General features: G+C 47.7%; 1 protein-coding gene across 3 annotated transcripts in view; it reads right to left on the bottom strand.

The window, feature by feature from the left end:
* trim9 (tripartite motif containing 9) overlaps positions 1-18579 on the bottom strand; it is a 148411-nt gene that overhangs the window by 39853 nt on the left and 89979 nt on the right. For 2 of the 3 annotated variants that reach the window (XM_072489773.1, XM_072489772.1), the window contains exons 4-6: positions 16476-16586; positions 14700-14853; positions 6077-6234 (exon numbers count right to left, since the gene is read on the bottom strand). In XM_072489773.1, the coding sequence (XP_072345874.1) occupies positions 6077-6234; positions 14700-14853; positions 16476-16586 (423 nt within the window). The remainder of the gene's footprint in view (positions 1-6076; positions 6235-14699; positions 14854-16475; positions 16587-18579) is intronic. The other variant, XM_072489774.1, reaches the window with a different exon arrangement.

The following is an 18579-nucleotide window of genomic DNA, read 5'->3' as shown; positions in this document are numbered from 1 at the left end:
CCCGTTATGTAGTTCAATACAATTCCATGTCAACTTAAATTTATATAAAAAATTATGAATGAGGGTGGAGCTTCAAAATACATGGTTCTACATGATTTTGGCTAAACCCAAATGGGGACAGGGATCATGGAAATACGGTGTGAGTGAGAGATAGCTCGTGTTCAATTCAATTTGGATGCTTCTGGAAAAATGCTGGTGGGAGAATATGCATTTTCAGTATAAAATATTTCTTTACCTAGGAAATGTGAAAATGCATCTAGGACGGAATTCTTTATTTTTACTTAGAGGAAAAAGCAACCCAGAGGAAAACAGCTAGCAGCCTCAAGAGAAAGTCTGTTCCTCAAGTTAACCACCCTCCTCACGTGCCCATCATCTGTGAGGCGCCCATGTCCCACATGGACTTCTACCCACCCACCAACGGTGTCTTTGGTCATCCTCTTCCTGTAAACGATGTGGTATCCCTTTGACCCCCTGGTTTGTTTTGCATGCAGGCTTGTCACGGTCTGGCTTCCCTCTCCTCGGTCTTCCCTCTTCCTTCCATGGTTCGTCTTCTTCATCCATCTACTTGCCCCTCTGCCTGCATTGTGAGTCCTTGTTCCCCACTCCTTGCATAGTCCTCCTACCATATTAACCCCCTTGTCTTCATCGGGCCACCCTGCCCCCAGTCTCACCTCGCACTCCACCCCAGGTCGAACTTTGGACCTTTGTTCCGGTGGCTGCACGAGCCCTGCAGCACAGTGCTGTCCAAATAGACACTGGTGTGTGGCACCAGGGGGAAGGAGAGCCCGTACTTCCCAACCCCGGGCACTGTACTGATCCAACTCGATGACACAGGAGGATTCATGGGTCCAGCAGCACAATGCTGTGCATCAAGACCAGCTCAGCATGGAGATGGAGGCAGGAACAGCTCTGTCCCGTCAGAGTGGTGAACAGAGCATCCGGAGCAGCGCAGCACCTTGGCAGAAAGGTTGTTGCACTCACCTCGACATCCCTTACGAACCGAGGACTGCCGTGTGTACACCAATAAGGTTTTAGACTGCAATGTCCGGCAGGCATGACACAAAATGGAAAGCCTGACGAGATGGCAGCGGGCAGATGTTTTAATGAGCATTCGTGAGATGCAAATGGTGTTCATACCATCGAGATGACTGACCCACCATTGAGAAAACTGCAACACTATTTTATGCCGGCGAGTTTCTAACATTTTGGGTTCGGCTAGATTCTCCGTTCCTGCCTGCCATGTGCGATATGGGAAAATGTTGCCCTTAATCTTGCTTAATTTGAATAATTTAAATTTATTTTCAACGTGGTAAAATAGCTCAGCAAAATGAAAATTCAGTGTTTAACTTAATTTATATCATTTTTTTTTTCCCCAGAAAAACTTTGCAATTACAGTTGCAGCCGCAGCCCCCATCCTCCCCAAGGTATTGAAAACTAGGAAGCAGTCGAGATGAGCCCGCCTGGGTTGAGGAGGGAGGGGTTCCCCTTATGTGTATGTGTGTGTGGTGGTGGTTTGGGGGGGGGAAAGAGTTGCCCATAGTTTTCTGATTTGTGGGGGCAGGAAAAAGGAGGGGGTGGTTGCCCCGCTGCTCTTGGGTGTCAGCCCCCATTGTTCGTGGTGGGTGGGGGGGCTGTTTTAACAATGATGGGGTGCCCTTTAATGAGGGCAGCCTGATCTCTGTGGAGCTGGCCAGATTTCTGTGCACTGGAGAGTTGCACACAGGTTTTCCCAGCCCAGTCAGCACTGCAAAATGATGTGGAGATGCCGGCATTGGACGGAGGTGAGTATCTTTGCAAAAAGCAGCGTTCTGAGCATCTACCAATCTCACAGAATATCTTGTATCTTTTCTGGCTCTGGATGCTTAATCCGAGTTAGAAAAATGCAACACTAGTTTGATGTTGCTGTTATCACAAACAGTTACTCATCTACAACATATATCACATTTGTTGGGTTATTTTCTAGAGTCCAATGAAGAAGGTATAATTGTGTTCAATTACCAGTCTAAATGCTTTCCTAGGCTTTGGTACCACATTACCATTAGCAAAACACCTCAACTTACCTAACTTTATAATAGTGAGGGTATAAAATTGAAAGTAAATATAGTTTAGATTTATTGCAAATACTGCCTCACACTCAAAACACAACTTCTCAGTGTACAGTGGGTCTTGAAAGCACTTTGCCTCCTTGGTGATAGAATAGAATCACAGAAACCCTAAAATGCAGAAGGAGGCCTTCCGTCCCATCGAGTTTAAACCGATCTCCGAAAGAGCACGTTAACTAGGCCCAATCCCCCACCCTATTCCCATAACCCCATCGAGGAGCAATTTAGCATAGACAGTCCACCAAACCTGCATATCTTTGTGACTGTGGGAGGAAACCGGAGCAGATGAACTTAGGGCTTGGATTAGTACCTGCGAATATGATGTTATTGGTATTACTGAGACTTGATTGACGGAAGGGCAAGACTGGCAACTAAATATCCCAGGGTATAGATGCTTCAGGAGGGATAGAGAGGGAGGTAAAAGGGGTGGAGGAGTTGGATTACTGGTCAGAAATGATATCACAGCTGTGATTAAGGAGGGCACGATGGAGGATTCGAGCACTGAGGGAATATGGGTAGAGCTAAGAAATAGGAAGGGTGCAGTAACATTGTTGGGACTTTACTACAGGCCTCCCAAAAGCGAGCATGAAGTAGAGGTACAAATATGTAGACAGATTATAGAAAAATGTAGGAGCAATAGGTTGGTCGTGATGGGAGATTTTAACTTCCCCAACATTGAATGGGACTCATGTAGTGTTGGAGGCGTAGATGGAGCAGAATTTGGAAGGAGAATCCAGGAGAGTTTTTTAGAGCAGTATGTAAATAGTCCAACTCAGGAAGGGGCCATACTGGACCTGGTATTGGGGAATGATCCCGGCCAGGTGGTTGAAGTTTCAGTCGGTGATTACTTTGGGAATAGCGATCACAATTCCGTAAGTTTTAGAATACTCGTTGTCAAAGACGAGAGTGGTCCTAAAGGAAGAGTGCTAAATTGGGGAAAGGCCAAGATTAACAAAATTCGGCAGGAGCTAGGGAATGTGGATTGGGAGCAGTTGTTTAAGGGTAAATCCACATTTGAAATGTGGGAGTCTTTTTAGGAAAGGTTGATTAGAGTGCAGGACAGACATGTCCCTGTGAAAACGAGGGATAGAAATGGCAAGATTAGGGAACCATGGATGACGGGTGGAATTGTGAGACTAGCTAAGATGAAAAAGGATGCATACATAAGATCTAGGCGACTTATAACTGATGAAGCTGAGGAGGAATATCGGGAAAGTAGGACAAATCTCAAACGCGCACTAAAGAGGGCTAAAAGGGGTCATGAAATATCTTTGGCTAACAGGATTAAGGAAAATCCCAAAGCGTTTAATTCGTATATAAGGAGCAAGAGGGTAACTAGAGAAAGGATTGGCCCACTCAAGGTCAAAAGAGGGAATTTATGCGTGGAGTCAGAGGAAATGGGTGAGATTCTTAATGAGTACTTTGCATCGGTATTCACCAAGGAGAGGGACATGACGGATGTTGAGGCTACGGGTGGATGTTTAAATACTCTAGGTCAAATCGGCATAAGGAAGGGGGAAGTTTTGGGTATTCTAAAAGGCATTAAGGTGGACAAGTCCCCAGGTCCGGATGGGATCTATCCCAGGTTACTGAGGGAAGCGAGGGACGAAATAGCTGGGACCTTAACATATCTTTGCAGCATCCTTGAGCATGGGTGAGGTCCCGGAGGACTGGAGAATTGCTAATGTGGTCCCTTTGTTTAAGAAGGGTAGCAGGGATAATCCAGGGAATTATAGACCTGTGAGCTTGACGTCAGTGGTAGGCAAACTGTTAGAGAAGATACTGAGGGTTAGGATCTATTCACATTTGGAAGAAAATAGACTTATCAGTGATAAGCAGCATGGTTTTGTGCAGGGAAGGTCATGTCTTACAAACCCATAGAATTATTTGAGGAAGTGACAAAGTTAATTGATGAGGGAAGGGCTGTAGATGTCATATATATGGACTTCAGTAAGGCGTTTGATAAAGTTTCCCATGGCAGGTTGATGGAAAAAGTGAAGTTGTATGGGGTTCAGGGTGTACCAGCTAGATGGATAAAGAACTGGCTGGGCAACAGGAGACAGAGAGTAGTGGTGGAAGGGAGTGTCTCAAAATGGAGAAAGGTGACTCGTGGTGTTCCACAGGGATCCGTGCTCGGACCACTGTTGTTTGTGATATACATAAATGATCTGGACGAAGGTATAGGTGGTCTGATTAGCAAGTTTGCAGATGATACTAAGATTGGTGGAGTTGCAGATAGCGAGGAGGACTGTCAGAGAATACAGCAAAATATAGATAGATTGGGGAGTTGGGCAGAGAAATGGCAGATGGAGTTCAATCCAGGCAAATGCGAGGTGATGCATTTTGGAAGATCTAATTCAAGAGCGGACTATACGGTCAATGGAAGAGTCCTGGGGAAAATTGATGTACAGAGAGATCTGGGAGTTCAGGTCCATTGTACCCTGAAGGTGGCAACGCAGGTTGATAGAGTGGTCAAGAAGGCATACAGCATGCTTGCCTTCACCGGACGGGGTATTGAGTACAAGAGTCGGCAGGTAATGGGCGAGATTCTCCGACCCCCCGCTGGGTCGGAGAATCGCTGGGGGCTGGCGTGAATCCCGCCCCCGCTGGATTCTCCGGCACCGGATATTCGGCGGGGGCGGAAATCGCGCCGCGCCGGTTGGCGCCCCCCCCCCCCCCCCCCGCGATTCTCCGGCCCGTATGGGCCGAAGTCCCGCTGCTAGGATGCCTGTCCCGCCGCTAGGATGCCTGTCCCGCCGGCGTGGATTAAACCACCTCTCTTACCGGCGGGACGGGCGGACTCCGGGGTCCTTGGGGGGCGGGGGGATCTGGCCCCGGGGGGTGCCCCGGCGGGAGCCAGGCCCGCGATCGGGGCCCACCGATCCGCGGGCAGGCCTGTGCCGTGGGGGCACTCTTTTCTTTCTGCCTTCGCCATGGTCTCCACCATGGCGGAGGCGGAAGAGACTCCCTCCACTGCGCATGCGCGGGGTGCTGTGAGCGGCCGCTAACGCTCCCGCGCATGCGCCGCCCGGCAATGTCATTTCCGCACCAGCTGGCGGGGCGGAAATCAGTCCGGCGCGGGCCTAGCCCCTCAACGTTAGGGCTCGGCCCCCCAAGATGCGGAGGATTCCGCACCTTTGGGGCGGCGCGATGCCTGACTGATTTGCGCCGTTTTTGGCGCCAGTTTGCGGACATCGCGCCGATACCGGAGAATTTCGCCCCATGTTACAGTTGTATAGGACTTTGGTTAGGCCACATTTGGAATACTGCGTGCAGTTCTGGTCGCCACATTACCAGAAGGATGTGGATGCTTTAGAGAGGGTGTAGAGCAGGTTCACCAGGATGTTGCCTGGTATGGAGGGTGCTAGCTATGAAGAAAGGTTGAGTAGATTAGGATTGTTTTCGTTGGAAAGACGGAGGTTGAGGGGGGACCTGATTGAGGTCTACAAAATTATGAGAGGTATGGACAGGGTGGATAGCAACAAGCTTTTTCCAAGAGTGGGGGTGTCAATTACAAGGGGTCACGATTTCAAGGTGAGAGGGGGAAAGTTTAAGGGAGATGTGTGTGGAAAGTTTTTTACGCAGAGGGTGGTGGGTGCCTGGAACGCTTTGCCAGCGGAGGTGGTAGAGGCGGGCACGATAGCATCATTTAAGGTGCATCTAGACAGATATATGAACGGGCGGGAACAGAGTGAAGTAGATCCTTGGAAAATAGAAGACTGGTTTAGATAAAGGATCTGGATCGGCACAGGCTGGGAGGGCCGAAGGGCCTGTTCCTGTGCTGTAATTTTCTTTGTTCTTTGTTCACTCGGAGGAAACCCACCCAGACACGGGAAAAATGTGCAAAGTTCACAAAGTCACACGATGTCAGAATCAAACCTGGGTTTCTGGTGCCGTGAGGCAGCAGTGCTAACCACTGTGCCACCCCTCAATTCTCAATTATTTTAATTCACAATTGCATCCAGAATACTTACTCTAAACTGGCCGCCATTTCCATCATCTAGTTCCAAAATGTAACCTTCTGCTTGAACTAACGAGAGTGGTGGCTGTTTCCAGGACAACGTAGCACTGTTGTTGCGAGTACAGCATTCCTCCAGCTGCAAGATTGGGGCTGATGGCACTGGGGAAGGAACTAAGCAGAAATGAGTGTAACTGTTGCTTTTGAAAGACTACAAAGAACTATTCTCAACTTACTAGTTGAGTTTAGCAAGACCACAATTAGGCCACATTTAAGATTAGTTAGAATTGCAGAAGTCATAGAAAAAGATCAACAGTGTTGATGGTTACTCTACTTTTGTAAGGTGCAACAAAAGGAGTCCACACCGAGTTGTAGAGAAAAACAAAACTTATTTTACTTAACACGGTAACTATTATGTACAACTCCAGTAGTTCCCTACTGGGTCTCTCTAGTCGGTGCCGGATTGGCAGACTCTACTTACACAAAGACTGGTGGACACTATTTATACAAAGGCACTTAGACTTTGTTACGGGTGTTCTCCTCTTCTCTCTCCACCCCCCCCCTCTCCTCCAACCCCCCCCCCCCCCCCTCCTCCAACCCCCCCCCCCCCCTCCACCCCCAACCCCCACCACCATCTCTGTATTCTGCATTCTCCACAGGATAGTGGTTCACCCTATCCTGTAATACCCATGACGGGTTATAACAGCTACGTTTTGCAGACTCAGTAATATCTGGTACAAATCAATTATTGCACTATATATGTCATGTGTGCTTGGGGGGGGGGGGGGGGGGGTGTCTACAAACAACAATCTTGGCAGAATTACAGTTTTTCTTTGGACGTCTGGCTAAGCTCACTATGCTATTTATTTGGTTATTTATTGTACAATCTCACATCAACTGCAAAACGTTAGAGCTCATCATCACAAACCCCCAATATTCGATTTTCAAAACTTACACTTGGACTGTAAATTAGAGGCCAACTTTGTTCTAATTTCTATGGGCATTATTCTCACCATTCAATAAGCCAAACCAGCAGAAATAAAACTTTCAGATAAGATTGCTCTCTGGCTCTGTATTCAGATTTCATTCAAATCAATAACTCATTTGAAAAAAATATTGCAAATGGTGGCAAGACATTCCAATTATATTCTGCAGACCTCAGCAAGAGAGACTTAACTCATTCTTTGGGAGGCCAGTGAATTATGGATCTTTTATACGAGAAGAATAACACATGGTTAATAATATAAATGTATATAGAAAAGTCTACAAAAAACCTTTTAGTTTGAGAATCAAGCCATTTCTCTGGATTAATAATCCACATCTTACTATAGTTGGCCCAAACCCAACATGCTCTGGAAGTCAGGTGCCATCTATTCAGCCATATTCTTATGTAGAACAGAGCCAAATAATGCCATTAATTAATTGTTTCAAATTATTCATTACAGCTGGCATATCATCTTTATGAATAAATAGCTTTCCATTTTTCATACAGGTCTATCTGGAGATTTAATAATAGCTCACATGAAACTGTGGCAGCCACAGGTGCCCACGAAGTGTCCGGACAGAATTCACGATGACCCCAAATAATGAAGCAGTCCTGTCACTCATCAGCTCCCACTTCTGATAAATTGTCATATATTTCCTAATGTTCCTTTTAACAGTAAATTTTAAATTTACATTCTGATGAGAATGTACTGAAGATTGATTACCTTGGACTAAATAAATCAGTTTGTTTTGTCTTAAACTTTCTTCATACTTTTGTATGGATTTTCTTTACATCAGGATGCTCCGACCTTTCAAGAGCCTACGTTGCTAGAGGGGTAGCCGGTCAGCATGACGTCCTGGGACCCGCCCCAAACTTTCTTTTGACAAAATGTAAAAAAATGTGGCAGGAAAAGTCGTTGGGCTACACCCCACCTTTCCCACCCAAGTTGGCAAAATTCCACCCATAGAAGTGGAGCACAAATGCAATAGTAAGTTTAGACACCCACGGGGTGATTTTGTTTTATTCATTTGTTCACTTTTTTTCATGGGATGTTGGCGTCGTTGGTTAGGCCAGCATTTATTGCCCATTCCCCATTTGCCCTTGTGAAAGTGGTAAGCCACCTTCTTGAATCTGTGCAGTTCACATTGTGCAGGTACACCCACAGTGCTGTTAGGAGGGGAGTTCCAGCGACAGTGAAGAAATGACAATATAGTTCTAAGTCAGGATAGTGTGTGGCTTGGAGGGAACTTGCAGTTGGTGGTGTTCCGACGTTTCTGCTGCCCTCATCTTCGCGTCAGTGGAGGTCGCAGGTTTGGATGGTGCTGTCCAAGGAGGCTTGGTGAGTTGCAGCAGTGCATCTTGTAGATGGTACACACGGCTGCCACTGTACAATGATGGTGGAGGGAATGTACGTTTAAGGTCATGGATTGTGTGTCAATCAAACGGGTTGCATTGTCCTGGGTAGTTCAGCTCCTTGCTCTAATGGAGGTATTTAAAATGATAAAATGGATTTAGGGAAGTAATTTCATCTGGTGGGGAAATCCAGAACAAGGAAGTATCATTTCAATATTAGACTCTTGCCATTAACATGTGAAAGCAGGAAGTATATTTCTGAAACAAAAGGTAGTAGAAATTTGGGATAAATATTCTACCGGAAGGGGATTCATGCAGGAAAATTATAAAAACTGGACTTTAAGTTCATAAGGATTCAAAATTTTAAAATTCCATCAAAATAGATGCAGTGTTTCCTAAAAATTGAACAAAATTAAACGAATAAGCAATGTGATCACAATGTGAAATATACAATAACATATTAGCACTTAAATTACACTTCACATCATTAACTTTATGGTTTCACTTATCCTGCAATATCTTCGAACCTGTGGACAATTACTTTTCGGTTCATAAGCTTTGCACAGTTAACCTCTATATATGCTCAATGCATTCAGTAGGCTGATAACTGGGACCTTTTTGAAATTGTCCTTTATTATTTAATCTACCATAAAGTCTATGCTGAAGAGTCAAATGCTTCTCCCTCCATTCCCTTTCAGGTACAGCTCATTACTCAAACTTATTGGCCGAACAAAGCAGTCCGTTCATGAATAAAGCTGCTTTTAAGATGACCTTCAGAGGTTGCTTTGTGCCACTGTTCCCCAATTCTCAACCGTATGAACCCGGTGCTTCAAATGTCAATTTACAGGAGTTGCTGAGACAAGCCACCAGGAAGAATCAGTGAGAAAGGTCCCAATAAATCTACAAAGCTTACATTGAGGCCTGGTGAGGTCTCCGGCATGGTGAAAATCCTAGAAATGGCCAAAATTTCTAAGTCCCTATCTGAACCCAGCATTCCCTAATTTCACGGGGGTGGGACTGCATTTGGCCTGAATTGCAGAGGCAGCTGGCCATTTTAATGATCAGTAGCCTAACCTGAAGAGTTAGTTGAGCCCTAGCTGTTTGAATGCCAGGGTGTACAGAGCAGACCAGGTAAGAGGAGGTCTGAAATTGGTAGATTCTGCAGATAGTCAAGGTACCGCCGTTGATGGGGTAAGGGAATTCTTTGGATAGGGTCACAAAACATCTTTGGGAGACGGCAAACATGTTAAAATTAAACATGATTAACCAGTTTTTATGCACAAACTCACTGGAACTGTCCAGCTGTCCAGGAAGTGCCCAAAAGGTACAGGAGCTTATATAGAAGGACATATGGGAAAAGAGTGGTGGGGGCAGAAAAAGAGTACTGAGAGCTGGAGGGATTTTTACATTTTTAAAAATGTTTAATTTATTTAAACACCATGCCAAAACAGAGTTAAGCCTTTCACCAGTCCGCCACCACACTTCTGGGGCCGGCTCCAAAAAGCACCCCACAACCATAAATCTGACCGGTGTGTGGGTATTTTTAAAAGGTCAGGTTCGCAGACCCTGGAAATCTCTCGACTCCACACATCCAACCCGGGGATGAAAATCTGGGCCTGAGATGTTACAGATGCAATGTAAGACGTGTAATTCAACAAACTGGATTTCTTTCGACGCTCATACGGTAGCATAGTGGTTAGCACAGTGGCTTCGCCGCTCCAGGGTCCCAGGTTAGAATCCCGGCTTGGGTCACTGTCTGTGCGGAGTCTGCACATCCTCCCCGTGTGTGCGTGGGTTTCCTCCAGGTGCTCCTGTTTCCTCCCACAGTCCAAAGATGTGCAGGTTAGGTGGATTGACCATGTTAAATTGCCCTTAGTGTCCAAAAAATGTTAAGTGGGGGTTACTGGGACAGGGTAGATACGTGCTCTTTGTAAGAGCGGGTGCAGACGCGATGGGCTGAATGGCCTCCTACTGCACTGTAAATTCCATGATCTAAGAATAAACCTCCTTCCACAATGCATTCCTTTAAAATGGGCAGTTAATTTCCACCTGTTAATGCACTCAAGAAAGATTCATTCTATTTTGTCTCCGAGCTACAATTCTTACAGCCCTTAACTAAAAACGAGCAGGGACTTCCGGTTGCGGCTATGCCTAGGTAGGTCGCACGATCGGCAGCTCCCGCCGGGAACAGACTTTTGGGCTCTCCAGAGGGGCCTCAATGGCAATTGTTCGGCGGCTTCCAGTGTGGGAAGGTGACAGCAAGGTCCCCCCGACATTATATTGATCGGACCAGGAGTGGAGCGGCTAAAAAAGTGATCCTGGTGCAGCGAAACATGCGAGGGAGGAAAAGCAAGATGGCGGCGGGTGGAGACCAAGCAGCGTGGGCGCAGGAGCAGCAGGAGTTTCTTAAACGCTGCTTTGAGGAGCTGAAGACAGAAATGCTGGCGCCAATGAAGGCAGCGATTAAGAAGCTTGTGGAGACCCAGAAGGCCCAAGGGGCGGCGATCCGGGAGGTGCGACAAAAAGCCTCGGAGAACGAGGACGAGATCTTGGGCCTGGCGGTGAAGGTGGAGGCGCACGAGGCGCTGCACAAGAGGTGGGCGGAAAAATCCGAGGACCTGGAGAATAGGTCGAGGAGGAAGAATCTTCGGATTCTGGGTCTCCCTGAAGGAGTGGAGGGGCCCGATGCCGGGGCATATATGAGCACGATGCTCAATTCGCTGATGGGCGCGGGAGCTTTCCCGAGGCCCCTAGAGCTGGATGGGGCTCATCGGGTCCTGGCAAGGAGACCCAAAGCCAACGAGCCGCCAAGGGCTGTAGTGGTGAGGTTCCACCGCTTTGTGGACAGAGACTGTGTCCTGAGATGGGCCAAAAAAGAGCGGAGCAGCAGGTGGGAGAACACGGAGTTCTGAATTTACCAAGATTTGGAGTGCGGAGGTGGCTAAGAGGAGAGCTGGTTTCAATCGGGCTAAGGCGGTGCTACATTGGAAGGGGATGAAGTTCGGGATGCTGCAGCCAGCGCGATTGTGGGTCACGTTCCAAGATCGGCACCACTATTTTGAAACGCCTGATGAGGCATGGAGCTTGATACAGACTGAAATGTTGGACTCAAATTGAAGGTTTGTCGTGGGGGGATGTTTACTGTGTTTACCGCATTTGGGGAATGTTCTTTTTGTTTGAGTGCTGGGTGGGGATGGGTGAATGGATTTGATGTGGGGGCTGTGGGAGAGTGTGGGCGTCGGTGTTGGAGGAGCAGGGCCCCATGGAGGAAGAGGGGGGGGGGGTGGAGGCGCAGGGATGGGGAGTAGGGGTAAGGCCGCAAAAAGGAGCTGCGCCAGAGGGGGCGGGGCCGGCTCAGGAAAGCGTAAGCTTTTTCCCCGTGTTAGTGAAGGATGGGGGTTGGGGTGGGGGGGGTGAGGGCGGTGCTGGAGAGGAGTGCAGACGGACTGCCAAGGGGTGGGGGGTTGATGGAATGGCGGGAGGGGCCCGGGTCAGCTGACTTACGGGAGTGTCATGGGGGGAGCAAAATGGCTAGATGAGGATCTAGCGCGGCGGGGGGGGGGGGGGGGGGGGGGGGGGGGGGGGGGGGGGGGGGGGGGGGGGGGAGACTGGGTTGCTGCTGCATTGGCCAAAAGGGAGCTGGAAGTAGGAGAGGTAGTTGGGGTGGGGGTCCGCTGCCTGGGGGACTGGAGGGTGCGGGAGGCGCGGGCACGTGGCTGGCCTAGAAAAGGAGATGGCCAGTCGGCCGGGGGGGGGGGGGGGGGGGGGGGGGGGGCGAGTCGCCCCCCGATCTGGCTGATAACTTGGAATGTGAGGGGCCTGAACTGGCCGGTCAAGAGGGCCTGGGTGTTCGCGCACTTAAAGGGACTGAAGGCAGACGTGGTTATGCTCCAGGAGACACATCTGAAGGTAGCAGATCAGGTTAGGCTGAGAAAGGGATGGGTATGGCAGGTTTTTCATTCAGGGCTGGATGCGAAGAACAGAGGGGTTGCAATACTGGTGGGGAAGCGCGTGTCGTTCGAGGCACTGAATATTGTAGTGGATAATGGAGGCCGATATGTGATAGTGAGTGGTAGGTTGCAGGGGGTGCGGGTGGTATTGATGAACGTATATGCCCCGAATTCGGATGATGCCGGGTTTATGAAACGCATGCTGGGTTGGATTCCGGATCTGGAGGTAGGAAGCTTGATAATGAGGGGGGATTTCAACACGGTGCTGGACGCAGCACTCGACCGTTCTAGGTCCAGGACGGGTAAGAGGCCGGCTGCGGCCAAGGTGCTCAGGGGCTTTATGGACCTGATGGAGGGAGTGGATCCTTGGAGATTTGCCAGGCCGCTGGCCAGGGAATTTTCCATCTTTTCCCACGTCCATAGAGCCTACTCCCGGATAGATTTTTTCATATTCAGTAGGGCGCTAATCCCGAAAGTGGAGGGAACGGAATATTCAGCCATAGCCATCTCAGACCACGCCCTGCATTGGGTGGAGCTGGAGTTGGGGGAGGAGAGGGACCAGCGCCCACTGTGGCGCCTCGATGTGGGACTGTTGGCGGATGAGGGGGTGTGCGGGCGTGTGCGGGGGTGTATTGAAAGATATTTGGAGGCCAATGACAACGGGGAGGTGCAGGTGGGGTAGTCTGGGAAGCGATGAAGGCGGTGGTCGGGGAGAGCTAATCTCCATTAGGGCCCACAGGGAGAAGAGAGAGGGGAGGGAGAGGGAGAGGTTGGTGGGGGAGATTTTAAGGGTAGACAGGAGGTATGCAGAGGCCCCCCGAGAAGGGGCTACTTAGGGAGCGACGGAACCTCCAGATGGAATTCGACCTGTAGACCACGGGGAAAGCAGAGGCACAGTGGAGGAAAGTGCAGGGGCCGATGTAGGAGTATGGCGAGAAGGCTTGGCGGATGCTGGCACATCAGCTTCGTAAGAGGGTGGCAGCGAGGGAGATTAGTGTTGGGTGGAGGTGTTGACCTTGGGTAGGGTGCTCTTTCCAAGAGCCGGTGCAGACTCATAGATTCATAGAATTTAGTGCAGAAGGACGCCATTCGGCCCATCGAGTCTGCACCGACTCTTAGAAAGAGCACCCTACCCAAGGTCAACACCTCCACCCTATCCCCATAACCCAGTAACCCCACCCAACACTAAGGGCAATTTTGGACACCAAGGCAATTTATCATGGCCAATCCACCTAACCTGCACATCTTTGGACTGTGGGAGGAAACCGGAGCACCCGGAAGAAACCCATGCACACACGGGGAGGATGTGCAGACTCCGCACAGACAGTGACCCAAGCTGGGAATCGAACCTGGAACCCTGGAGCTGTGAAGCAATTGTGCTATCCACAATGCTACCCTTAAGGGGCTGAATGGCCTCCTTCTGCATTGTAAATTCTATGATAATCTATGATTAATCTAGGACAAAGGTTCGGCGCAACATCGTAGGCCGAAGGGCCTGTTCTGTGCTGTATTTTTCTATGTTCTAAAATGAGTTAAAGCTAAAATCAATCAATTTCCTGACCAACTCATTTGAAAATTATCTGGTCTAGGAATCATAGTTGGCTGAGCTGTCCAAAATAAAATTAAGGTTTTTAACATTTAAAAGACATTTGGACAGATACATGGATATGAAAGGTTTAGAGGCATATGGGCCAAATGCAGGCAAATGGGGTTAGCTTAGATCGGCTTTTTGGTTGGCATTGACCCGTTTGGACCAAAGGATCTGTCTCCATGCCATAGATTCTATGATCTGTGATCTAATGTTCAGATCATGAGCTGGATTATCAATGTGGGGTCATGCTCAATATATGATTTTTAAAAATGAAAATGACCTAACTGGCCTGGAGGTGAGCTTGAGGCTCAAAATTTAGAGGTGCCAAGCGCCTCCAGGAAGCGGGGCTTTCTGCCTGGCACCAGTGTTGCTGCTGCTTTGGTGATTGGGCCAGGCAGCTCCTGGAAAACGGAGGTGGAAGGAGGCAGACGAGGGCCATGGATGAGTAAGGACCGGCACTCATGCCAGCAATACATGGCCACACAGATTTGATTCTAAGACAACAGCAGAGAAATTTATTTGGGCCTGGGGGCAAACTTGGCCGTACTGCTTGGGTTTTATGGGGGGAAAAAAAATTGAAAATGGCATTCAGGAATAGACAGGGCCCTTAACAAATTTGTTAAAGTGCTTAAAAGGCCATTTAGTTAGTAGCAAGCACAATTCCCTTCATCCCACCAGAGACTATTTTCAGGGCCACAGTTTTGAAGTGTGTCCGCACAGGCCCCAATCCTGGCCCACATCTCTCTGGTCTGACCCCTACCTTTCATCTGTACGAAGTCCAACTGAAGGATAGTTTGTAGCAGTGATGCATTGTCCAGTGTTAAATCAAAGTCAGTATTCATGCGAGGTTGCAGTATGCCTTTTCCCCACTGCTCATCAATAAAGTGTACGCGCCTTATTAAAGCATCTGATATCTGTAAACAAACGTGACCGGTCAGAATTAAACTCACATCCAAGTGACATGCAGGTCATGAGAGCTACAATACCAGACTTCAAAAATAATGATTGACATGACCCCTTAAAGGTGGCGGGCTGGGGGGTGTCAAGTTTGCTCAGTGGGCTAAATTGTTAGGCGGTGGTTCGGAGTAATTCCAACATTACGGGCTCAACCCCTGTTCCAACTGATGTACATTTGGGACCTGTTTCCTCCCCCTACCCCACCGAGAGTGGCAGGCAATGGCAAACTATCAGTGACAAAAACTGCCCAGGTAAACATCTCAGGATGGAGCATCAGCAGACAATGATCTTAGGATCTGCCTTCAGGCAGACAACACAGAATGGAATGGGCTCCTTTGAAGTTTACTATAGGCGGAATTCTCCCAAAATTGCATAGTGCTGGATCACGTGAGAACAGCTGTGTGGAACTTGCTGGTTCCACAGGTGCCTTTTCTCGCCTGATTGCTGTTCAAATTTCTGGCGAGGATCACAGCCAGCTGGGGGAGGCGGGGCCTAAACACACCGGCAAAGCTGGGATTCTGAGATCGGGGCACCCTTTTTAAAGTTACATATAAGCCCCCCCCTCCAAGCATTGGGACACCACAATGTCAAAATTGGGGCATTCCCCTCCCGCACTATTGTCGTGGCTCTCCCCTCTCCCTCTCACACCACACATAAGGTTCCCTCACCCACCCCCCAGATGGAGGGTTCCCCCCTGCCGTAGCCCTCTTGGCATTGCCAGGGGGCAATGCACAGCCTCGTCATTCAACCCCCAGGGCCTCCAGTCACCTCCATGCCCCTCGCATAGTCATCACGATTGGTTTTCGCATTAGAAAACCAGTAGCGACTCATGCTAGCTTGAGGTCACGGGGTGGATACATCGTGGGCAGACGCCACATCAAGATTTAGCCAAATTCATGGAAATCAGGTTCCCGCCCTGGTTGGGCGCAAACCTGATCACGTCACCGATGGGCGGTGGGGGAAGAGATCTCAAACCGAGATCTCGCCAGCGCAAATCCCATTTTGGCCCTCTCACTGAATTTTGCAGCCAGAACGGGATTTGCGCCCATGGCGAACTGGGCCACTACATCTCGCCTCATATTTAAGAACCTCAGACTTATTTTGCGTGGTGTATTTTAATTTAAAGCCATTAGTAAAGACTGAAAAACACACGTGTCTTTCAGACTTTCGAGGTAAGAATTTTAGATATTGATACCCTTTTGTTTAGTCTTAGGTACTGTAGCTAATATTAGCGGTCAAAAGGCCAGAATTAAATCAAATAGAATGTGCATTTTGCAAGGTTTTTAAAAAGTTAAAAAATTTAGACATTTTGATCGATACAAATAGTTACACAATTACATGGAATTATTTTCATGTATTGGCTTGAATATAGAGATAAATATTTAAGGCAAAAAGACTTCCATTATGTGAGCCATGAGGCCACATTGATGTATGAATAATTTAGTAATTCTCCGACATTTGCGACATCTAGTTATAAATGACGGGGACAAAATCAGGGGAACCCATGCAAATTGCTGAATATCTGAATCACTGAACAGTACAAGCAGTAATATGGGAGCACTGGTGATTACACACTGACCTGTAAAAAGCCACTGGGGTCATTCTCCTTAATTACCTCCAAACAGTATTCCATCAGGCCAGTTGTTTGGCGCAGTTTGACTGTGCAATGGCTGATTTGATCTCTGACCACCTATAAAGAAGGGGCAACTATCACCAATTCTCAGGATATCACAAATAGTTTGGATACAAAGTTATCAGAATGAATAATCCAACAGAAGCAAACTATCAAACACAGAGATTAGAAGTTCAACCATAATCTTAGTGAATGGCAGAGTAGAATTACATGGCTTATTTCTGCTATTGTTTCTTGGGCTCTGTTACGTGACTGTAAACAGAGAAAGCTGCTTAAGTGTGACAGTGATGATGGGTTTTCTGTTTGGACAGAAACATTTCTAGAATATCTGTGCACAGGTAATGAAACAATTATTTGGTTCTGGGGGAAAAAAATTTTCCTTTACTCTCCAATCAGATAAATAAATCAGGGAACAATTCATTCGCAAATCCATGATAAACAAAATAAATTACAAGTTCTGCAACCAGCAGTCCAACTTTCAAGAAAAGTTCACTAGAAATAAACATAAAGATTTAAAATTCACTTTAAAAATATTTCAAAACCAAATTCAGAAAAATATTCTTTGAAGTTTGCAATGAGAAAGAGTAAATAATCTAAAATGTTATTTTGAATTCTCAGTATAAAAGTACACAAGCTCTTCTAATCTCCCTTTCGCGAGTCAATTTCTCATTGAAATTAATTTACCATGAAATATTCTCAATATTATTGAGAATAAAAGTTTATTAAGCTCCTACTTATTTTTAGATTAGATGCAATGAACTGAAAGACGTTATTATAACCTGAGGAGCGACATGTTTCCAGATAGAAGTCTTACAACACCAGCTTAAAATCCTACAGGTTTGTTTGGAATCACTAGCTTTTGGAGCGCAGCTCCTTCACCAGATTGAGTGCTGCGCTCCAAAAGCTAGTCATTCCAAACAAACCTGCTGGACTTTAACCTGGTGTTGTAAGACTTCTTTCTGTGTCCACCCCAGTCCAACGCTGGCACCTCCACATCACGTTTCCAGATAGTAGGTGGAATTTAGATCTCCTGCCGTTGGTCCTGATATTGGACCCTGAAGCAGAGGGAACATCTGGTTGTGGGGGGGGGATGGCTGTCCGATCATGATCACACAGCTGCCGGCTAATAAAATATGCCTAGGTCCAGGACCGGGTCAAGTACATAGTAGGAATGGGCAGGAAGTCTTTGAACCTACTGTTTACTGACAGAATTGGAGGCCCAGTTGTCATTTTGGAAAAGCATCCGGACTTGCACTAAGTGCCTACAGCAGCATCAGTGTGGCATCTACTGAGCCAGACCCAGGAGCATCACCTCAACCTTCAGCTGGAAAATGTTTGAGTAATGTCTGGCCAAACATTTCAGCGATGCCTCCCTGCATGTTCTCCTCCTGGCTGTCAGGGAACAGCATGAGCCATGCTTCCCCACCAACAGCATTAACCTGGATCCAATGCAAGATAAAGGTCAATGACTTGTTCTGCACTGTCAGGGTGAATAGAATAGTGGCATTTGATTTATGTGAAGGGAGGAATAGGGCAGGTGGCATAAGCAGTGTAAAACACAGCAGCAGATACATTGAGGCCTGAACGCACGTGGGACAGAATTTGTAGGCTCATACTTCCATCACTGTACAAGGGCATGAGAATTGGAGTGTGGGCCGGTAACTGAAAGCTCTCATTATCTGTCGGAGGGGTATGCTAATAAATGGGTTAATGTGTCTTTTGAGCAGAGACTCATTCGCCCCTGCTGTTTACAGGAAAAAACGTCATCATATTCCAAAGAATGTGCAACATTTTGGAGGAGTGCAAGACATAAGCTTGCTCACGCTTGCTGGGGTGGGAATGGGGGGGGCAGCAGTGGAGATTGCTGGGTGGCCGAGCAACTGCAAACAGCAAAGCAGGAGTACAGAGAGAAGGGAGGTCTTGAGTTTGATGCCAACTACTGGGCAGGAAGGAGAAGCATGTCACAGAGGGGCAAGAAGAAAGATTGACAATAACATGGATCTAATTCTTTCTGTTCTCCAATGCAAGTCCTCAACTCTAGACCTCATGA

Source organism: Scyliorhinus torazame, chromosome 2 (genome assembly GCF_047496885.1).
Source record: "Scyliorhinus torazame isolate Kashiwa2021f chromosome 2, sScyTor2.1, whole genome shotgun sequence".
Lineage (NCBI taxonomy): Eukaryota > Metazoa > Chordata > Chondrichthyes > Carcharhiniformes > Scyliorhinidae > Scyliorhinus > Scyliorhinus torazame.
Note: the sequence above shows the minus strand (reverse complement) of the source record. Positions and strands in the feature narration are given on the sequence as shown.